The following is a 20,082-nucleotide window of genomic DNA, read 5'->3' as shown; positions in this document are numbered from 1 at the left end:
TCTGATCTAGGCCTATTTAAAGTCTAATTTCTAAGCATTGATTACAAGAATTAAGGAAAATATACGGTAATAGATAATAGCACAAGTAGTGCTTAACATTGCAGGGGCGTGGCATCGTTTTTGAAAGTAGCAAGAGAACTTAGAGAAGAGATTCAATTTCCTAACAAAAAATTTTAAAAAAATTGACAAGCCGCCCCCTCCCCCCTCCCCCAAATAAAAATATTAAATAAATAAATGAAAATTCTCAAATTGAAAATCAAATGGCGGAAGTCCAATTCTAGTTTTAGTACCACTTTTTCCCACTAAATTTCCCTCATTTGACCATATCCTGCAACAAAAATTGGGGGGACCAGTCTTCCAATAGACATTTTCATTATATATGTAGTAAAAAGTTAGGACGGGATTGTGTGGGGGATCTAGCCCCCCCTCCCCCTTTTATGATACATGCCGCATGTATTGCATAATGTTAAAAGAAAAGTGCATACAAATAAACATCTAGGCTATAGTTTATGTGAATGGTCTTTAATAAATTTGCTCGAGAAATCAAGAATTTCTATATCTTCGATATTGTACAAGTTCATCTATATGAGTTAAATGCAACATAGGCGTCGGAACCGCTGGGGGTGGGGGTGGGGGGGGTTTAGCCCCCCCCCCCCCTCACCTTTTTTCCAAACATATACTAAGTATAGACATTGAACATTGCTTCGTAGGTTTAGCCTCCCCTCTTTCCACAGACACGTCGCAGAATAGGTTAAAAACAGGGAAAGTGGTGGTGTTTAGAAAAAAATTGGTACTGAAGTTCGACATACCCCCCCCCCCTAACGAAACAGGATTTTCGTGTTTGAGAAATGGAATTTCTCTTTTTTTTTTTTTTTTTTTGAAGGTATAAAAAAGTTTTCTTTACACTTAGCCCACCCCCCTCACTTTCAATTTGCTTCCGAAGCCAATGTGCATAATCAAAGATTCGCTCAAGATTGATAAAACGAAACACTGCTTTGTGGGGAAATTTTGTGCTTTCTTATCATATTTTTAAAATCATATCTAAACACATATATGTAAAATCATTCATATATTTCAGTCTTTTACAGAAGAAAAAAAGGTGTAAAGGTCAGTCCACAGGCACCTGAAGTATGGATAATACCCCCCCTTTTTTTAATGAAAAAAAAAATGAAAAAGTGTAAAATATCTCAAAAATATAAAAATTTTCCCGTCAAACACATCTATATGTCGTTATATGCAAGCAGATTGTACTTGTACTTTTTTTAAAGAATGACCCTATCTGTATATTTATTATACCGAATAGGGCCATTCTTTAAACGTGAGAAAAAGTACAATCTGTTTGCATATAACGATATATAGGTTTGACAGGGAAATTTTATATTTTTGAGATATTTTACACTCTTACATTTTTTTTTCATTAAAAAAAAAACGGGGGGTATTATCCATACAGGTCTCAGGTGCCTGTGGTCAGTCATCACTCGATCGTATCTGGGGGCCGATAGAATGAGCTTTGTCTCTCGATTAACGTATAATTTTGGCTCAATCTTATGCTTTTTATTGTTTCAAATTAATAGAAAATATGCAATGTTCAAGTGGTTTTTAAGACCACTATCAGTCGCAGGAGGGGGGGGGGCTTTCCGTTTTTATGCGGACTCATATTTTTTAACCTGCTCCTTTGTTTATCCTTGTCAATATTCACAAAGATTTCATTGAGAGATACGACAAAATATGCATGGAGTAGTAGTTGGTTGCTATAATTACTGTACGTTATATGTAAGCAGAATTGTCTGTTAAAATGCAGTGAATACACAAAAATTGTTGTCAACAAAGCTACTTCCTGTCTACACACGTAATAAAACCATCGCTCCGATTGGTCGATTTGGTCTTGTTTTTCAAACACTACGGCGGCGCTTTATGTGCCCAGACACATCTTTTACACAAATGAACAAATTCTATTAGAAATTGAACATGGGGTACTAGCTATGTAGCAATACTTGCCTCAGGCTGGACTTTGTGTTCTTTGCTTATTCGAATCGCATGAGGAGCCGTTGTGAGGGAAGCGGGTGCTAAGTTCGGGATTTGTCGCGTTGTGTATTGTATCTTGGAGGCTGTGACAACAAATCGACTCACCCTGGGGCTTATCTGTAGCGTAAGAATTGCATGCGAACCTTGGCATTAACTGCATTCTTGGTTTTATAAGAATATACCCTATCGTTCTTTATGTTTTCCTCTGACATTGTGATTTTCTTTGTTCAAATGTATGCAGGGAATGGAAAATGTCGAATCTTGGGAAAAATGACAGACCTTCCCAGTTTCACCAACCATTAAGAACTATTGCCACAAGTAACACGATTCAGAATTTATTTTTACGAGAAAAGGCAAAGATGAATTCTCCAATGTCAAATCTGGCTTTGAACTTGAGTGAACTAAGTACTGGAAGGTAAGTGTGACATAGGTGAGAAGACAGACAGGTACCGTATATACTCGCCTATAAGTCGGATTTTTGAGAGCTAATCCTTGGTCCAAAACTCTATGTCCGACTTATAGGCGAGCTATAAAATGAATGGTATGATATGAGGTCAGTCCCTCTGATATATACGCTCATTAAATACAACCGACTTATAGGCGGACCGACTTATAGGCGAGTATATACGGTAAATGTGATGTGTATTGCTGTGCTTTCCAATGAAAGGTATCAACTGTCATCAAGTCCCTCTTTTTTTAGGGGATAAGTAATGCATATGGGTATATAAATCTGTTGTTGCTTTTTTAATTAGGTGGGCTTCCTCCCAGATTATCATGAATAAAAATATAAATCAGACATATTTGTATTTTAAAAAATATCATTTCCAACAATATGGCAGTATTGAATGTATATTAAGCTTTTTTTTTTTTTACACTTGTGTATCAAGCACCTATGATGCTGAAAATTCCAGTTTCATTATAATCTCATTTGAGACCCTTTTCTTTTCCTATATTCTAAAAAAATAATTATAAATGAATACGTCAGTTGTCAAAATGAATAATTAAATGTTATACAAATTTACACATTTTTCATTCCCTTCACTTTTTATCAATAATGCATTTGAGAGATAGATTTTCACAATAACTGCTATAACTATAGCTACTTTTGCAGACACCTTGGGCAAATATAGTAAGCAGATGTCTATTTCATAATATGATGAGACCATGATTAAAGTCATGTTCAGTACACACAATCAAGGTGTGTTTCCTACTAGTCTGTCTTGTTAGACAGGTTCTGCACTATAAACTGTTCTGACTGTTAAAATGTATACAGTGATAGGACATGCATAAAAATGCTTTAAGTTTAGTACATGTATAATTTGACTATACTTTGACTTATTTATCTAAAGTAAGAAAATCTTACTCTTGTGACATCATGCACTTCATTTCCCCCCTGCTTTATGTTAGTTTTATGTTAGTTTCTATCAAATCAACTCAATTTGGCTAGTTTATTTTATATAAAAGAAATGTAAACTTTCATATAAACATGCCAATCTGTATTCTTGGAATTATCCTATTAACAAATCAATTACAACACAATAGGTGGTCAAATGGTCCATGTTGCCTGTTAATTGAACCTTGAAGTCTGAGTATCCACTACAGGAGGGCCTATAGTTTGATTGACATATATGCAAATGAGGGCAGCATGTTTTGTTACTCTATTATGTCATCCAGGAATAAACACAAGCCATCTAGAGTACTTACAAGTTACATTAATGATATTTTTTTAATGCATGTAGGAAGTCGTACACGACATAGCTGATACTATTCCACAAATCAAAATTTGATACTTAGCATAGTAAAAGAGAGACTAGCCAGAATGAAGGATGATATAAGAATACTATCTGACCTGCTGAATTATTTCAATTGCAGAGGAACCCCCAGAAGAAAGTTGTCTCTGTCCAGTATAGATACACCACCAACATGTGCATCAGCCAATCAGGAGCAGGCCAGCTCCTCAGAATCAGGTATCTATAGCAATTCTTATTAATAATTAAATGAATTTTTACATGTTAATGAATTTTTTTTGTCAAATTTTATAGTCCCCCATTTTATTTTCAGTTTTAATTAATTTAAGTTTAACTTCTATGTTTCATTTCTGCTAGGGTTAAGAATAATTGATGACCCACTGGTCAGGGTCCTGTGAATTTTTAATCTGGGCTAGTAGCCTAGTTCATTGTAATGTGCATGTGCCCTTTGGGTCAGTGTTTTTTTTCTATTTTTAGAAAAAAAATAACTATTTTGGCCCTGTGTGTTCATTGTGTATAAAATTATATGTGAATTTACATGTATATATTTCAATTGAGAAATTTTCATATTATTTCACTTCAAGAAAGTTGAGGGAGCTTATATTATTTATGCATGCAAAGGCATCTGATATAAGTATTGTTTTGTTTCCCAGAGTTTTACAATGTAATTTACAAGGTTAAAAGCATATTCAGACTTTTAAATGTGCTTTTCTCTTTAAATCTTTTTTTTTGGGGGGGGGGGGGTGTTTCTAGTTATGCCTGTTAGAGGAGTTTCCAAGCTATCCAATAGAATGGTACTATGTTTTAACATTAGGCCATAATAAAAATATTCCTAGCATATTTTAAACCCCCGATTTTTTATTTCTGTTTTTCTTCGTCTTAATTCTGATGTGCTCTATCATTCTACTTTCGTTTTAAATCTGTCAACATGATTTTGAGAGCTGAAAAGATGGTAATTGCTGTAATACACGCGTATATATTTAAACAAGGGTCATTGGTTGAAAAGATTGGTGATGATGTGAAGTAAGTGATAATGGAACCTTTACTATGAATTTTATTCTGGTATTGTAGATAAAATTACACCGATTGACTATCAATAAAAAATGTGCAAGATTGAAAAAATAAAAGATATAAAATGTTTTTAAAAAAATTCGGAGGCCTTAGTGGAGAGAGGCTTTCTTAACACTTTCATTCTTGTATATACACCTTCTCCTCTCTATTAAGGCAATCAAACCAAATCTGTGATAAGAATATGATTATCTAGATTAAGTTTTTATAACAACAACATCAAACTATTGATAACAGGTCTATCTCAAAATCAAATAAACCACACAGTCCCATTCTCTGGTTAGTATTTTGTGTCAAAAAAGACCTATTTTTCTTTGAACCTACTAATTAATTGTGAGCAGTTTATTGCTTAATTATGGTGTTTGATCTTGTAATGGTGGGATTTAAGCACTTAATTAGGGTAGTCTGTATTTCAATTTTGATTTAAATCAGTGACACAGCAAGAGAAACCAACATGATTTCCTGTGAGTAAAAGTTTAATGTTTTAAAATTGAATGTACTACTCAGCAATAAGTATTCTTTATAGAATTTATAGGTGCCAATTAGTACAATGTCAAACCCTTAGTTACTTTTCTTCAAATGTTCACTAATTGAGCATCTGTCAAATTCATTAAGTATACGAATAATGTTCATTTTGTTGGGAAGATTACTTTGTAAGAATAAAGAGAGTACCCTATGAATATGAAAATTGCTGTGAAGACCCAGTGAGCTTTCAGGAATTTTAATGCATTATACAAATAAGATGTATTTAGGCAGTGACACTATTTGCACAGATTCAGAATGATGGTCCTTCATTAGTAGGCAGATTAGTGTTTTGTAGGATAGTCCTTGATTAATGACCAGGCCCCTGTATAGACATGTTTGTCGGGGAGCTTACTGGGCTAGCTTGGGTGTGTGAACGTCAATAGAAACAGACCATTCAAGGGATTAAGTCCATTAATTTCCCTAAAATCTCATTTTCTTGTTTATACCCCAGATTTAGATGCTTTTTAATACAGTGAAATTTAGCATATGTGCCTTATGTTTATACTTGTATAGTTTGAGTAGAAGCTGTACTGAAGAATTTACTGACACACTGAAGTATCTCAAGTCGCTTGTTAAAGGGAGAAAACCTTAAGTTTGATTTGATTGTACTAAATGAAAAATGTAGCAGTTTGTGTGTAAATCATAAATAATTAAAGAAAAGAAGAAAGCCTGGCCAAGATAGCAGTTTTCATATCAAGCTGGCCACTTCTGACAGTGCAGTCTCCCTAATCCTTTGTGAGAGCACTGTATAGTCCTAGCTAACTTTCCCTGGTCTATTGTAAGTGTAGAATCCTCTGCTAGGGACAGTAGATCATCACTTGAATTGTTGAGGAGTATTTCCTCTCCCTCTGCCCAATTGCTGTTAATGTATGACTGACAAGAGGACAAAAAATAAAGACAGATGACAGATTTAATGTTCTGGTCACTTAGTAAGGTGTGAGGGGAACTGACAGCTGGAAGGGGCAGAGGAAATAAACAATCTTTTATATTGTTTTTCTCATAATGGGTTATGTATTTATTTAGCATGTTATCATGTCTATTGTTATGAAGTGTTCCTGTGTCTGAGGGTTCAAGAGAGATAGGGAGGAGTTAATTGATGTTAATTCTAAACATGGTCCCCAGACACTGACTCAAGTGACAAAATTTAGTGTTACAATTATTGTACAGCATCGATAAAAATTTCATAATAAAATTAAAATATTTACAGAAATGTATTCTGGCCATTTTATATTTGAAATAATACTAGCTTCAACTAAAAAAATAAATTTATAATTAAAAAAAAGATTAACTCTTTTATAATTATATAAAAAAAAACTTTTAAACTTTTCAAAAAAAGATTTTCTTTGTGAATTTCACGTTTGCCCTATTTTGAATCTTACACTTACATGAAAATCTTTGATCTAAGATTAAAAGTAACAAATTCATCTTTTCATATGAAATAAAATGAATTTTAACTTTGACAAAAGGAAGACAAATGAGGAAGACGTATACATGTACCAGGTAATTCTCTGTCACTGCAGTTAAATTTTTAAGGAAGTTTGAAATCATTGGCACCATCAATTAAGACCTCATAAATTTACACTGAAGGTGTTGAAATTCTATGTTTCTAAACATTTTCTATTGTATTTAGGTACTTAATGTGCCATAAAAGTGATATCTTACTCTAATCCTATAAATCCAATGTTACAATTAAGATTTTTCAAACTGATATTTCAATATGTTTTATGACAACTTATCAAAGTCATCTTGAGCCCTGTAGCAGTGTACAGATTCTGATAAGTGGAATAAAAAACCTGTTCTGTCCTAACCTATTGTGATGATGAAACGACAATTAACTTTTTACTATCAGCTGAGCTTGTAGCAGCAGATGGCCATTGGTCAGTTGTAGTATTTAGCCTAGGAGGTTACTCTGAGAGCTTCATTCTAGAGTCCAGCATTGGGTAGTCAGGGTGTGGGTTGTTTTTTTCTCTGGGGGTAACTGACACTTAAAGTGTTAAAACAGTGGGAGAAATTTACACAGGACAGTGAGGAACACTTGTAGTAGTGTAGATATACTTGTGTGCTGAGGGTGTGATTGACTATTGAAACTTAATTAACTAGAACCAAATTTGAAGACTTTGAAAGTGTGAAAGATGATTAGTCATGAGATGGATCCTTTATTTTTTCTTGAATTGAAATTTAATGGTATGTATGAGTTCTGATTTTATACATTAAATGAAAAATGGGTGCATGTCTTTTAATTCAAATAGTATATAAAAAAAAAATGGAGTATTATTTAATTTTTGTCTTCCCAATGACTATTTTAAAATAAAGGAACAGTTTTGGAACATGTTATACAATTCTTTGTTTTAAATTCAGGTGATGAAAAATTAAAAAAGCTAACACGACTAAAATTAATCAAAAAAAAAAAGATATATTAAAAAAAACATTTAAATTAAAAATATATTACATTCAAAAATAAATTAACTTTTGTGTTGATTTGCAGGAATTTAGCAAACTTTATTATCTTGTTTATCAGACAATTGTTTTGACATTTTGTTGTTCCTAAAGAATGTTTAAAAAGATGTTACTCAGGTTAGTCCTGTTTGTACATGGTCAATATTATTTCTACCCAGTAGTGGCTTCCCTTTGAAGTCAGAGTTACGGGCCCTGGGACAATCCCAGAACAAGTTGAACAGGAGGTGTGGGTGCTGTATATTTGTGTTCTGGGTTGGTTTTCCTGTGTCTGTTGTAATATTTATGTAAGGTACAGGCTGATTACAGGGCAACTATCAAGGGGGAGTCATTCCGGTTATATAACGTGTAAGATCATCCTGCGAAGATAGAAATCATTCATTACACATAGGAGATCATTCAGTAAATATAGGAGCACATGTTTGGTAGTAGAAGGTAGTCAGGAAGAGTACAGTAGAAATAGTAACAAAATGCAGATTTTTTTTTCTTGTGACAATAAGGATTTTGCCAGTCTTTACCATGGTAGGCTGAATTGATGCTTATCATTTCAGAGCTGCTTTCAGCTAAATTAAAACTTGATTAATTGTTCTTTTTTATTTGTGTATTGTATTAGTTTTTCTTTATTTTCAGGGTGTTTTGTGGATTCCCCCACCCTTGTGGACTCTCCCACACTGGAAATGAGGTAATTTTGTTTTAAAACATCTGTAGGAAAAAGACTTCTCTTTCTTTTAAAAAAAAAAAATATATATATATAGTAATATTTCTAGCAGATTTTAGTGAAAAAAGACCTACATTCAATTTCTGAATAAACAAGGCAAAGGACAAGATTATGTGGTATGTTTGCCAAACTGAAATTTGCTAAAAACTGTATTTGATTTTTAAAAGATTAAAACAATAGAGCAGAAAATAAGAAAAATACTGACAACTCTATGTAGCATGGTATCTAAATCATTGAGGTTACACAGTGGGGGTCCTTATCTCTCTCAGACTGCTCAACTTATCAGGCCTATCTTCTGATAGAGACAGGGGGCCCATTGTCAGGTGTAAAAAATTACTATTACTGGGTACTGTTTGTCAGGGCTTAAAAATCACTACCCTACAAAACTATCCAATTATAGAAAAGACACCAAAACTTGGGATGTTTTAACTTTATATACCTAGCAAATGTATAATATCATGGTGGGTTTCTACACTGAGTAGATGAAGAATAAGATTCTATAAATCTATGGCTGAGATTTGAGAGCTTATAGGTTGATTGTACATAGATAATTACATAGTACTCTGTGTAGGTCTAGACAGTTTCTATAAACACATCCCAATCTATTGTTAGACCAACTTTCATTGTAGGACAAGAGGAAATGGGGAAGGTATTCATGAAGTTTCCTCTGTGATTATGAAGAATCATGCATTTATAAGTGTTAAATAAATTTGGGCATTGGTAATTTATTGGGAAATGTTTCAGAGGAAATTTGGCTTATATATAAGCTTTACAAAACCAGAACAATATGAAACTGATGTTTGCAACTTTCTTGGGTGAAAAAAAGAATAATGGATAAAGTAACATTCCATTTAAACAAAAGTTAAAATTCATGAAGTTGATGGTGCAACTTTTTAAAAATAAATGAATAGACGATGTCAGTTTAAAGTGAGTGTAAAGTGATCTAAATAAGAAAAAAAAATCAATATATCAAAACAATATTCATTTGCCTAAGTTTTCCCTCTAAGCAGATCAGTCTTGTCAAACAGTGTATTAGGTATTGATTTTAGTGTCCTAGCAGCAGTTTATACCACATAAAGTTTGCACTGTAAAGTCATAAATTGTTTTTTCTGTCTTAACTATCATAGCCATGAGGCCCATTAATTGGTAGATTTTCATTTGTTAAAATCGAGCCCCAAGACTAGAGAACAATTGACCAATACCCTGTCCACTACTTATGGACATGTTCTTAAACTGATCCTGAAATCCATCAAAATTGATAGGTGATGCAATTATTAATTGATTTGAACAGTGTTCTGTTTTGTTCAACATTATTTTAAAGATTTACAACAGGGGCAGTATGTGTAGAGTTCATTTATCAAAAGAGAAAATGTCCTCCAAACAAAAGAAGGAAATGGGGGAATTAATTACTAGACATGTAGGGTATAAATCAATATTGGAGACTGAAAATAGATTGATTAAACCTGGTGACATTGGCAGGGTAAAAATTGTAATCAGGGGCCTGTTTAACAAAAGAACTTACGACTAAGACCAAACGATAACTCTGCTTATAATTGACATTAACATTAAATAAAATTTAAATTCAATGAATATGCTTTTAATCTTATGAAATGAACTACAAAGATATTTTATTTCAGTAATAATTTATGCAGAATCATCAAATTTACAAATCTTTGTTGTAAGTTCTTTTGTAAAATGTATAACTAGGTTGCTGAAAACTGCTAGCTTTACAACCATCAATCCACCCATCCACCGACCCCCAACCCCCCGAAAAAAACCCTCAATATTCATATTGTACAAAAGTGAAATAAAAAGATGAATTTAATTTGATTGATTTGAACTAAGGTCAGTCCAGATTTTTATTATCCGTAGGCTGATGCAGAAAAAGTTGTGTGATACATATCAGGTCAGAGGAAAAATATTCTTTTGATTTTTTGTGAATATGACATAATATTGATGTCAGAAATGTATGTAAATAACATAAGCATGATGAAATGATTACCTCACTGCAGTGCTAACATGATGTGGCTGTTACTGAGTGGCCTTTCCATGTATTACGTACCTGATATTCAACAGACAGATTTGTTTGTTCGTTGTTTACCGTCCCTTTCGAAAAACATCGAAAAAACATCGCCGTTGTTTTATGAAGAACTACTTCTCATAATCACATCTGGGCGTTATTGTGTTTCCATCAAACGTTTGAAAATCACAGTAGAACAATGTCGGCCGTTCTGATAAAAACTGATTTTGATGAAATTGTATTTTATAAAACTTGGTTGACAATAAAAAAAATTTTGAATCATCATATTTAAAAAATCTTTTCAGTCGGCGCGATTTAATTGGGTCGGTCGCGTTAGGGGAAACAAAGGTATTTTTTATTTTGGCCTCATATTGTACAAAAGTGAAATAAAAAGATGAATTTAATTTGATTGATTTGAACCCCCCCCCCCCAGAGGAAAAATATTCTTTTGATTTTTTGTGAATATGACATAATATTGATGTCAGAAATGTATGTAAATAACATAAGCATGATGAAATCATTACCTCACTGCAGTGCTAACATGATGTGGCTGTTACTGGGTGTGTAGTAAGTTCTGCCCCCCATACTTCACACCTTACTGCAGGTATTAGTATGTACATGTAAGGTAATGGGGCCATTAGGTAGGACAAGGTGCTCTGACAGTGCTTGATGTAATATGTTAATTGATTGCACTAGTGACTAGTAAAACAGACTTTAAAGTGCACTTGTCAGAATATGTAATAAGCTTGTCTTTGGAGAGGATCAAAGTTTTAATGTACAAGTACATTTGTGTATAAAAATTTTTGAAAGGAATCACTACCCCCCAAAATATTTTTATGCCATCCTTCCCCTGACAAAAAAAAAACTTCAACTTTCTTTTGTGTTTTATATTAATTTATCCTAAAAATAATTTAAATCATGAAATGTAACAATGATATTTTAAAGTTGCTCTAAATATGGTCCAAGTAATTTGTATAAATTATTTACGTTCTTTGTTCATTAATTTTTGATATTTTTGTACTAAGTGCCAAGAAATAAATTTCATATATAAATATTTTTCTCATGACTTGTTCAATAGATTTAATAAATGGACAAAGATATAAAAGTTTTTGAATTAAAATATAAATTCATAATAAACATAAAACAAGCTTGTCATTTTACTGTGATTGTGTAAGATGCTAGCATGTTGTTTTCTCCAAGACATGTAAGCTTTCATTATTAAATTATCTTGGAATTAGACAGGGTGAAGTTCTTTGTCCTTGTCTGTTTTGTTCTCTGCTTAGTAGAATCAACAATTTTAGGTCTGCAGGAATTTCTGTACAATGATAACAATAGGCAGTTAAAGTTCAGGCCACAAGGAATGTAGAATTAACACAGACATGGTGTTCCCAGGGAAATTATTTCTTACGCATTGTGAGGCCCTGTTAGACAGTTTCCACTTGATTTGATAATGATGTCACTACCTATGCTGGAAACAAATTATCGAACTTAGTTGTATTTGTGAATTATATGTAGGGGGTGGTTGTAGTTTATGCTTCATTTGATTCACTAGGTTGAAATGTCATTAACATTGATTAAATTTTATTGAATTCCAAGTTTCCACTTTAACAAGTATACTGCTAGGTGAAGATTTCATTTGGTGTTAAATAATTGATATGCATAAAAATATTTTATACAAAAGCAACCATTAAAATTTATGTCAACATAACAAAATATTTGCATTATAAACAAATACTTTACACATATTGTTAGCTAGTTTTAACGGGTAAAGGAATTCAGACAAGCTATTTTGATAGAAATTACTCAGTCAGACAGTTGCTCAAATTGATAAGCAGGTAGATTTTTGATTTGTAAATCTTTTTCTGTAAAGTGTGAAAAGTGTGGAGGTCCCCTCAAAAACCACATATTAGGGGGCAGTATAGTCTTAGAAGATCAAAACAAGAGAAATTGTTTGCATTTCTACTCAGTTTATACAAAGTCTGTGTTTTCCCTGGCCTATCTGCTTACAGGTGTATAATCTTATTGTGTGTCTTAATCAGATTGGTTCTGGGGTGTTAACTGAAGGCCCAGGTTTTAAATTATCCTGGGCCCCTGTTTAAAGAAGAGAGTGAAAGGAGATGATAGGTTTAGCCCCCAGACAAATTCCCCAGAATAAAGGCTCAGTGGGGCTGCACAAGCTGTGACCTGGTTATGTAAAGGACAGTAACTCTGGAATAATCAATGAAGATAACAAAAAAGAAAGTAATTCAATAGATAGATAACACCATACAATAGACGGTGCTTTCTATGAAAGTTATTCCCTCCTTTTTTCACCATTCTACTTTGTAGTTCATATCGATAGTTTTGGACCTAAACATTTTACCCTACACATGTATGGTGAAATGGCATTTTTGTCCCATTGTACAAGATTGCTTTATTATAAGATATCTTTGAATCAAACAGCATCTCATCAGATTCTGAACCACAAAGTCATTGTTCTGATATTGTACCATATGCCTCTATGCAGCTGTGCAGATTAACGTATGCAACCTATAAATGTTTGTTCAAGAGATTTCACCTGGCATTACAGCGGTCTGTCTAAGTCTTAGTCAGACTTAGTGGAGGAATGGGGTTATATTGATTGTGGGGGACTGCAGGTGCTCCCTGATAATTGTCAGGTATTACACACGACAGCCATGACATTAGATTCATTCACAGATAAATCATTTCTTTCTATTGGGTTTTTAGGGGAAAATGGGAAAATTTACAAGACAAAGATTTTAAAGACAAGAACAAATGACACAGCAAAGGTTGAACTGTCCTACAGTAGAATTCAATTATATATGTTATAAGAAGATATTTCTGAGGCAAGTGTTACTAGAGTCCCTTGTTGCATCCATATTTTACTCACCAAAAACTTGCATAGATTTTAGTTTTTACATTTAATGCGCTGTCAGACTAAAGTTACCCATACCCAACATCTAAACCCCCCATCCACCCAACTAAGTATTTAATTTAACTGGCTCTTTATACTGACCCTCAATGATTCTGTCAACAAATTCAGTTTCTCATGACAATTTTTTATGTAAGGTTATTTTTAATGAAATTGTAGAATTACTACCACCAGTTCTACAAATAAAGAATCGGGGAGACATTTGGTGAGACATGTAATATCTTATGTGATAATTAGTCTTTCACACATTGATTATCATATTAAATAGGTGACCATGTGCCCTGATGATTGTAAAAACAATAATTAACCTAGGGTTTGTCTAACCATCAAAGGCTATTAACTATCTGGTAAGGTAGACAACTTTTACCCATCACTAGAATCACATCAGGGCACACACTGGGAGATTGGCCTCCAAACAGCACAAGGAAACAGGAGGTGTTGTAAACACACCAGAGCTAGCAGCTTGGATCCTGTTTCCTGATTATAAAGGGATTCTTACAATAAACCAGCAAATTCAGGAAATTTGTAAATAACAAATCAATACAAAGAGAAAAAAACACACAACAAAACAAACTTTGACATAAACTGATTTATTTTCAGTAAATAAACTATGAAAATCTTTTAATTTGAATTAGTCAAAATGTGAATTATATTTAATTTTTTTAGTCAAATATAGAAAAAGTTTAGGACAAAAACATTTAAAATAAAGTTGACATGCTTAAAGAAATAAGAAATTAAATCAGTTATGAATTACAACCCCCTTTTTACATATATACAATTTTATGACCCTTTAAAAAAGAAACATGTGATTGCAATATACCCTGAAGTAAAGAGAGGTCTTTGATGTTTGATTAACAACAGGAACAGGTGGAATTTTACACCTAGGATAAGATCTATCTTTACATCCACTAATCTTCCAATTCATCTTGACCTACTCTAGAAATTAATTTAGCAGGTAGAAGCAAGCAGATGATGCCAATAAAATCAGAATTTTTTTTTTGTTCTTTGTGAGGAATAATTTATTTATTTATAACTGTATGAACATTTTTGAGAAAAAAAGTATATGTTTAATGTATTTGAAGTCTCTTGGTATTTTTTCCCTTTCATAAATGGGATTTGATAAAACAATAGGTATACTGTGTACCATGTGTACACAGGGGCAGTAACCCCCATATGGTCTCTTCTTTGATGTTTGTACAGGGGGGAGATAATTACAGGTAGCTCCACTGTGATGTTTTAGGGGGACTACACGGAGGTCTGTTAATTACAGGTAGCCTTACTTTGTGTAGCCCTAATTAACATCCCTGGCTACTTTATGGGCTCCCTGTTAATTGGCTTTACACAGATTCTGATTGGTGGACAGGTAGGGAGGGATACCTGGCCTATTGTTTTTACCTGTAGGGGGCATTCATTCTTACCTGTTAACCCAATCTGTGTACACCTGTGTCATCCTCCTCAGGTACTGTTACTGTTACTGTGACTTATGATCAGCTGACAATAAACAGTTAGTGAGCCACAGACAAGATTTTCAAAAGATTTATATAATTTTCATGCTACTTCCTAAACTCATATTGTTTTTAAATGTTTTGAATTTTTTAGCAAATTCTGTAAGAAGAGAAATTTCATTAAGATATGTTTTGTTTGATGCTGATTCATGAATTCAGTGTAATTTATTTCATTTTCTTTCTTGCAGTTTGAACCGATTTGCCAAAACAGTGAAGCCTGAGATCCCAGTAGAAGCATTTACAAGGTAAGTCTAAGTTCTCGTTAATTAAGTCCCAGGTAATTAGTCACCTTAGTGTTAGAAAGAGAAATAAAAGACTGCAGTATTTGTGGAGGGAGCTTTCCAAAAGTCATCAGATGTTGTTTGCTAACAGGAATGTTAGTTATGTGCTGTATAACATACCTATTGAAAACTATCTATAGCAAAACAGCCATATTCATGGACCCTTTCTCACCACTTGTAAATAGAACATCTTTGGCATCTTCCTATGTCCCCCCCTTTGAAGAGGGGAGGGCATATTGCTTTGCTGCTGTCTGTCCATCTGTCCACCAAGTTTCCGTTCATTTCCTTCACCACCGTTGAACATACTAAAATGAAATTTGGTATTCAGATTTATCATAACAATATCAAAATTAAGATCTGTTTATGGGTACGATCAAGCAATTCAGGACAGAGTTGTGCTCCCTGGATTTGTAAAAATTCCAATTATTGAAGTTTCTGTTCATTTTTTCTGCAGCGGTTGCACATACTGAAATAAAATTTGACAGGGATTAAATTTTTCTCCAGCTTTTTTTTTGAAGTATGGTACTACCAAACAATTTTTATGTTATATAGCATATAACTGGTTACTGTTTGCAGACAACAACTGATGACCTTTTGAAAGCTCCCTCCACATATGGTTACTACTAAACAGAGAGCCCTAAAGAACCTTAGAGAACCCTAATGATTTTTAATCATTTATTGTCTGTAAATGAAATATTTATTTTTGAAATAACCAAAATACCATATAAAAATTGAATTTGAAAAAAAAGAATTGAGTTGTTTTTACTTAATTTGAACAGATTATAATAATCTCTAAAATCTTTATCATGTTTATCATTCCTTTTTATATGATAAAATACGATAATTTTCTCCAATTCTGTGACTAAAAATTCCCAATTCAACTGTGAAGCAAAAGATTACGACGACATCGTATTTCTTGTTAAATGAAAAATTGTACAAGTTGACTAATTGTTTCACTTCCGCTTAAATCGAAAGTAGAGAAAGTCGTAATTTGGCGGGAGCAGTGGTTTAAAATTTACATTTTGACAACTTGAAAGCATGACAATTAAAACAAGAAACGTTGATATAAAAAACAATAAGTATTTGTTGTTTATTCTTTAAAACAAGCAGTAATAGGTAATTAAGTTGAAATAAATGCAAAATACATTGCCATTTGCATACATAAAAGAAAATTCTCCTTTGTTTTTCTTCGATGCTATTTTTCCCATTTGAACCTGTACCAGACTCTTTCCCAATGGGTGGAAAAAAATCGCTGTAAGATGATTATTTCAATAAACATAATTTTTGAAACTCAGTCGGGATAAGGGTGTCATGAAATGTTTCACTGTCTAATTTGTCACATTTTCCCACTATTTTTTAGAGAAAACCTAATTGATTTTATTTATAGAATATGATTGATTTAGAAAAAATCAACCAAATTATGCATCCAATTTATAAAATTTGCTTAATAAACCCCAAGTTCTCTAGAGTTCTCTGTTTAGTGGGACCAGTTTACAAAAGGCCTGAATACCACTATATAGATAGGTTTCGATAGGTCAGAATTTAGTGAGAGTTATTTCCCGTTGGCCGCCATACTGGAGGTCCAGTTGCCTATATTCCTTCATTGTTCTACCAATTTTAAAATTTAATATTTGCTATATTGAATTAGGAATTATTTTTTCTGAAATACATAAATTTTTGAAGCCTCATTTATTTGAAAAAAAAAAATTTAATGCCCTGTTCACACGGAGAGTTTAATTCGAATTAAACGTAAAGTTACTGCGAATTAGCTTCGCTTAGCGTTCACACGGAGAATTTAATGCGAATTAGTTTAATTCGAATTAATTTACTGCGCATTAAATTACTTCGCATTAGCTCCGTGTGAACGCCAAGCGAAGCTAATTCGAATTAAATTTTGATGCATGCGTAAGGCCAGAATTGAGTCACAGGACACGTGTTGGTGGTTATATATAGGTATTTTTGTTATATTTGGTTCAAAAATTGAAGGAAAGTATGTTAATCACTAAAATTAATGAATACCTGCAGTCACTACATGATTATCAAAGGATGGCTCTGCATACATGATGTGATTTACAAATGACGTCATAATAGACTTACTGACGCCTGACTGTAGCAGAAAAAATTTAATTCGCATTAGTGTACTTCGCATTAGCTGTCGTGTGAACGCAATTTAATTCGCATTAATTTGATTCGCATTAGTTTACTTCTCATTAATTTACTGCGAATTAAACTCGTCGTGTGAACAGGGCATAAATATTTTCCACCAAATATTTTTGCTACAACCTCTTAAACTTAGTAAGACAAAAGAGGAAACATCACTGAGGGTCGACCTCCAATATGGGGGCCAACAGGAAGTAACTCTTGCTAAATTCAGGGCTATCAAAAACTATGTATTGGAGGTCCAACAAGTAAATTAATCTTCTTGGACAAAGACCAGAAGAGATTATTAGAAAGAAATGTGTCCATCTATATAGTATAATCACTATTAACCGCCCAGGCGCTTAGAAAATTGAAAAAAATAAGCATCATTGGTTTTGAAAGATTGGTGATGATGTGTAGAAAGAAATATAAATAAGTAGATAGACCTAACTATTTCTTTTATACAGTCATGATAAATAAATCTGCACTAATTAATCAGGTCAATGAAAATGTATACTATGAAAAAAAATTAAAATCCAACATAAAGCAACATATAAGTCATGAAATTATACTGTACAGAAAATTTGAGAAAATACTAAATCAAATCTGTGTCTATGCACCTTTAAAAAGAGAACTTTTATTATATAAGCATGATAAGTGGATGTACACAAGAATGCTAGTGAGCAAATAGCCATTTACTGATTATAAAGGTTACTTGAATCACTCTACTAGGGCTTGAGCAGTCTAGTCAGACCCCCAAACGGGGATATACCCCCAAACGAGGTTTTCCATCCCATGATGCAATGCGCAAGAACAGTAACTTGCTGTATCCAATATAAACAAACTTATCCTGCAACTACCCCTTGCATTGACCTAATAAAGGTAACCTAATAAGCCGAAGCTTTATCCGGTCACTGCCTTAATAAAGCCTCGTGCATGTGTTCCGACGTTCCAAAAGCATTGTGACATCACGTATACTGCAATGTTTATGCCATGGCGTCATAGTTTCAACTGCAGAGATGTGTCTAAATCTGCCGGAATTAGCTTGTTTTGGATGCTCAGATGTAAATTTTTGTTGCAGGATAAACAAAATAAATAACTGTCTTGAAATATAAGCATATTTGGGCTCGGGTCCAAAACGTAAGAGGGCTCGGCAAGCCTCGCCCTCTATCACGTTTTCTTACCCTCGCCCAAATATCGCTTATATTTCAAGACAGTAACCATGTATTTTATATTTATCTATATCATCTATCTAGGGAAAAAGGATCGATAATATTGTTATTTCTGCTATAAAATTGGTAAAATGTCAACAGAAAAAAATCAACAGGTTAAGTTCTCCATAATTTGAACTTATAATGTAGGAATAAAGAAATGTCAGTTATTTTTGTCTGTTTATCAAATATTTTATTTTATCTTAATTACCTTGATCAGGAACTGACAAATCCCATTGCCCGACGCCCGGGGCTAGTGAATTTTAGAGGCGGCAAGTGAATTTTTAATAGGCACTTGTCCGTTTCATAAAAAAAAAATCAATCAATATTTTTAAAAATGTCATAGTTTTCCATGAAATATTAAAATTATTTTGCTGTAAGAGTTATTCTTCCTTTGTTTGTCACACTTCGTATTGTGTTTAATTGTGTCATTATGCAATTCATTACAAGTTTTACCGAAAGTTTTAAGTACATGTACTTAATTGAAAGTGACAAATTGGCATTGGAGAAATGGAGAAAGTTTTGACAGTTATGAGGCAGAAAACGATCAAAAACTGATTATAAGTACATTGTTCATAACAATGTTAATGAAAAACTCAGTACAAAACCGTCTAAGCATACCAGGTATGAGAAAAGAAAAAAACAAAGGTCTGAAACCATTAATTTCACAAATAGCAGATATCATGACTATAGCTGAAATATGATAGCAATTTTACGTCTCTATATGAGCGGAAAATTCTCGAACGGGACGTAAAACAGCATACAATCAATCAACAGATTGTATGGTACTTAGTACTTAATGGCAGGTGGTATTAAATGTTGCCAATATTCAAAACAACAATCCTAGGATTCAAATTTTTTCGATTTAGAGACAAATTAATTCATTATGATGAATATTAGGGCTGGGCAATAATATCGATATTTCAATATATTGCAATACAATGACAAAAAATATCGTATCGCAATACGATTTTGTAATATCGATATATTGGCAATATACATAGATTAAGGAATTTTGTCATTAAATATAGAAATGGACTTATAAAAGTTTGTTATTAAGCCAAACAGTAAGTCAGAAGTTGTTTTGTGGTAAAATTTCAAAGCATAACTTAAATGAAATCAACAAGATTTTTTTCCGTGTTGGTTACTTATCATAGTTGTGTACATTCTGCATGTAAATTAAAGTAAATATAGTAAGAAAATGCCATTTTTATTACATTGAAAATATTGCAATACATATCGCAATACATTTAAAAATATCGCAATGTATCGCAATACGAATTCTCAGGCCAATACCCAGCCCTAATGAATATAAAGTGCTGGTTGGGCAAGTTAGAATTGAAGTAGGGCAAGTGAAATTTGACCATGCACTTGCCCATGGGCAAGTGCTTGAAAAATCTATTTGTCGGCCCCTGCTTGATGTCAAAGAGCTCGAGATCGCCAACTTTGCCAATGA

General features: G+C 33.1%; 1 protein-coding gene across 1 annotated transcript in view; it reads left to right on the top strand.

Moving 5' to 3' along the window:
- The first annotated feature begins 1,707 nt into the window (after positions 1-1,707).
- The window catches only part of LOC134273848 (M-phase inducer phosphatase-like), a 33,473-nt gene continuing 15,098 nt past the window's right edge, over positions 1,708-20,082 (top strand). The window contains exons 1-5 of the mRNA XM_062756067.1: positions 1,708-2,149; positions 2,267-2,440; positions 3,898-3,992; positions 8,451-8,502; positions 15,184-15,240. Coding sequence (XP_062612051.1) covers positions 2,277-2,440; positions 3,898-3,992; positions 8,451-8,502; positions 15,184-15,240 — 368 coding nt within the window. The 5' untranslated portion in view covers positions 1,708-2,149; positions 2,267-2,276. The remainder of the gene's footprint in view (positions 2,150-2,266; positions 2,441-3,897; positions 3,993-8,450; positions 8,503-15,183; positions 15,241-20,082) is intronic.

This window comes from Saccostrea cucullata, unplaced genomic scaffold (assembly GCF_032062105.1).
Source record: "Saccostrea cucullata isolate Sc308-1 unplaced genomic scaffold, CSIRO_AGI_Scuc_v1 ctg140, whole genome shotgun sequence".
Lineage (NCBI taxonomy): Eukaryota > Metazoa > Mollusca > Bivalvia > Ostreida > Ostreidae > Saccostrea > Saccostrea cuccullata.
This window is presented reverse-complemented; position numbering and strand designations above follow the sequence as displayed.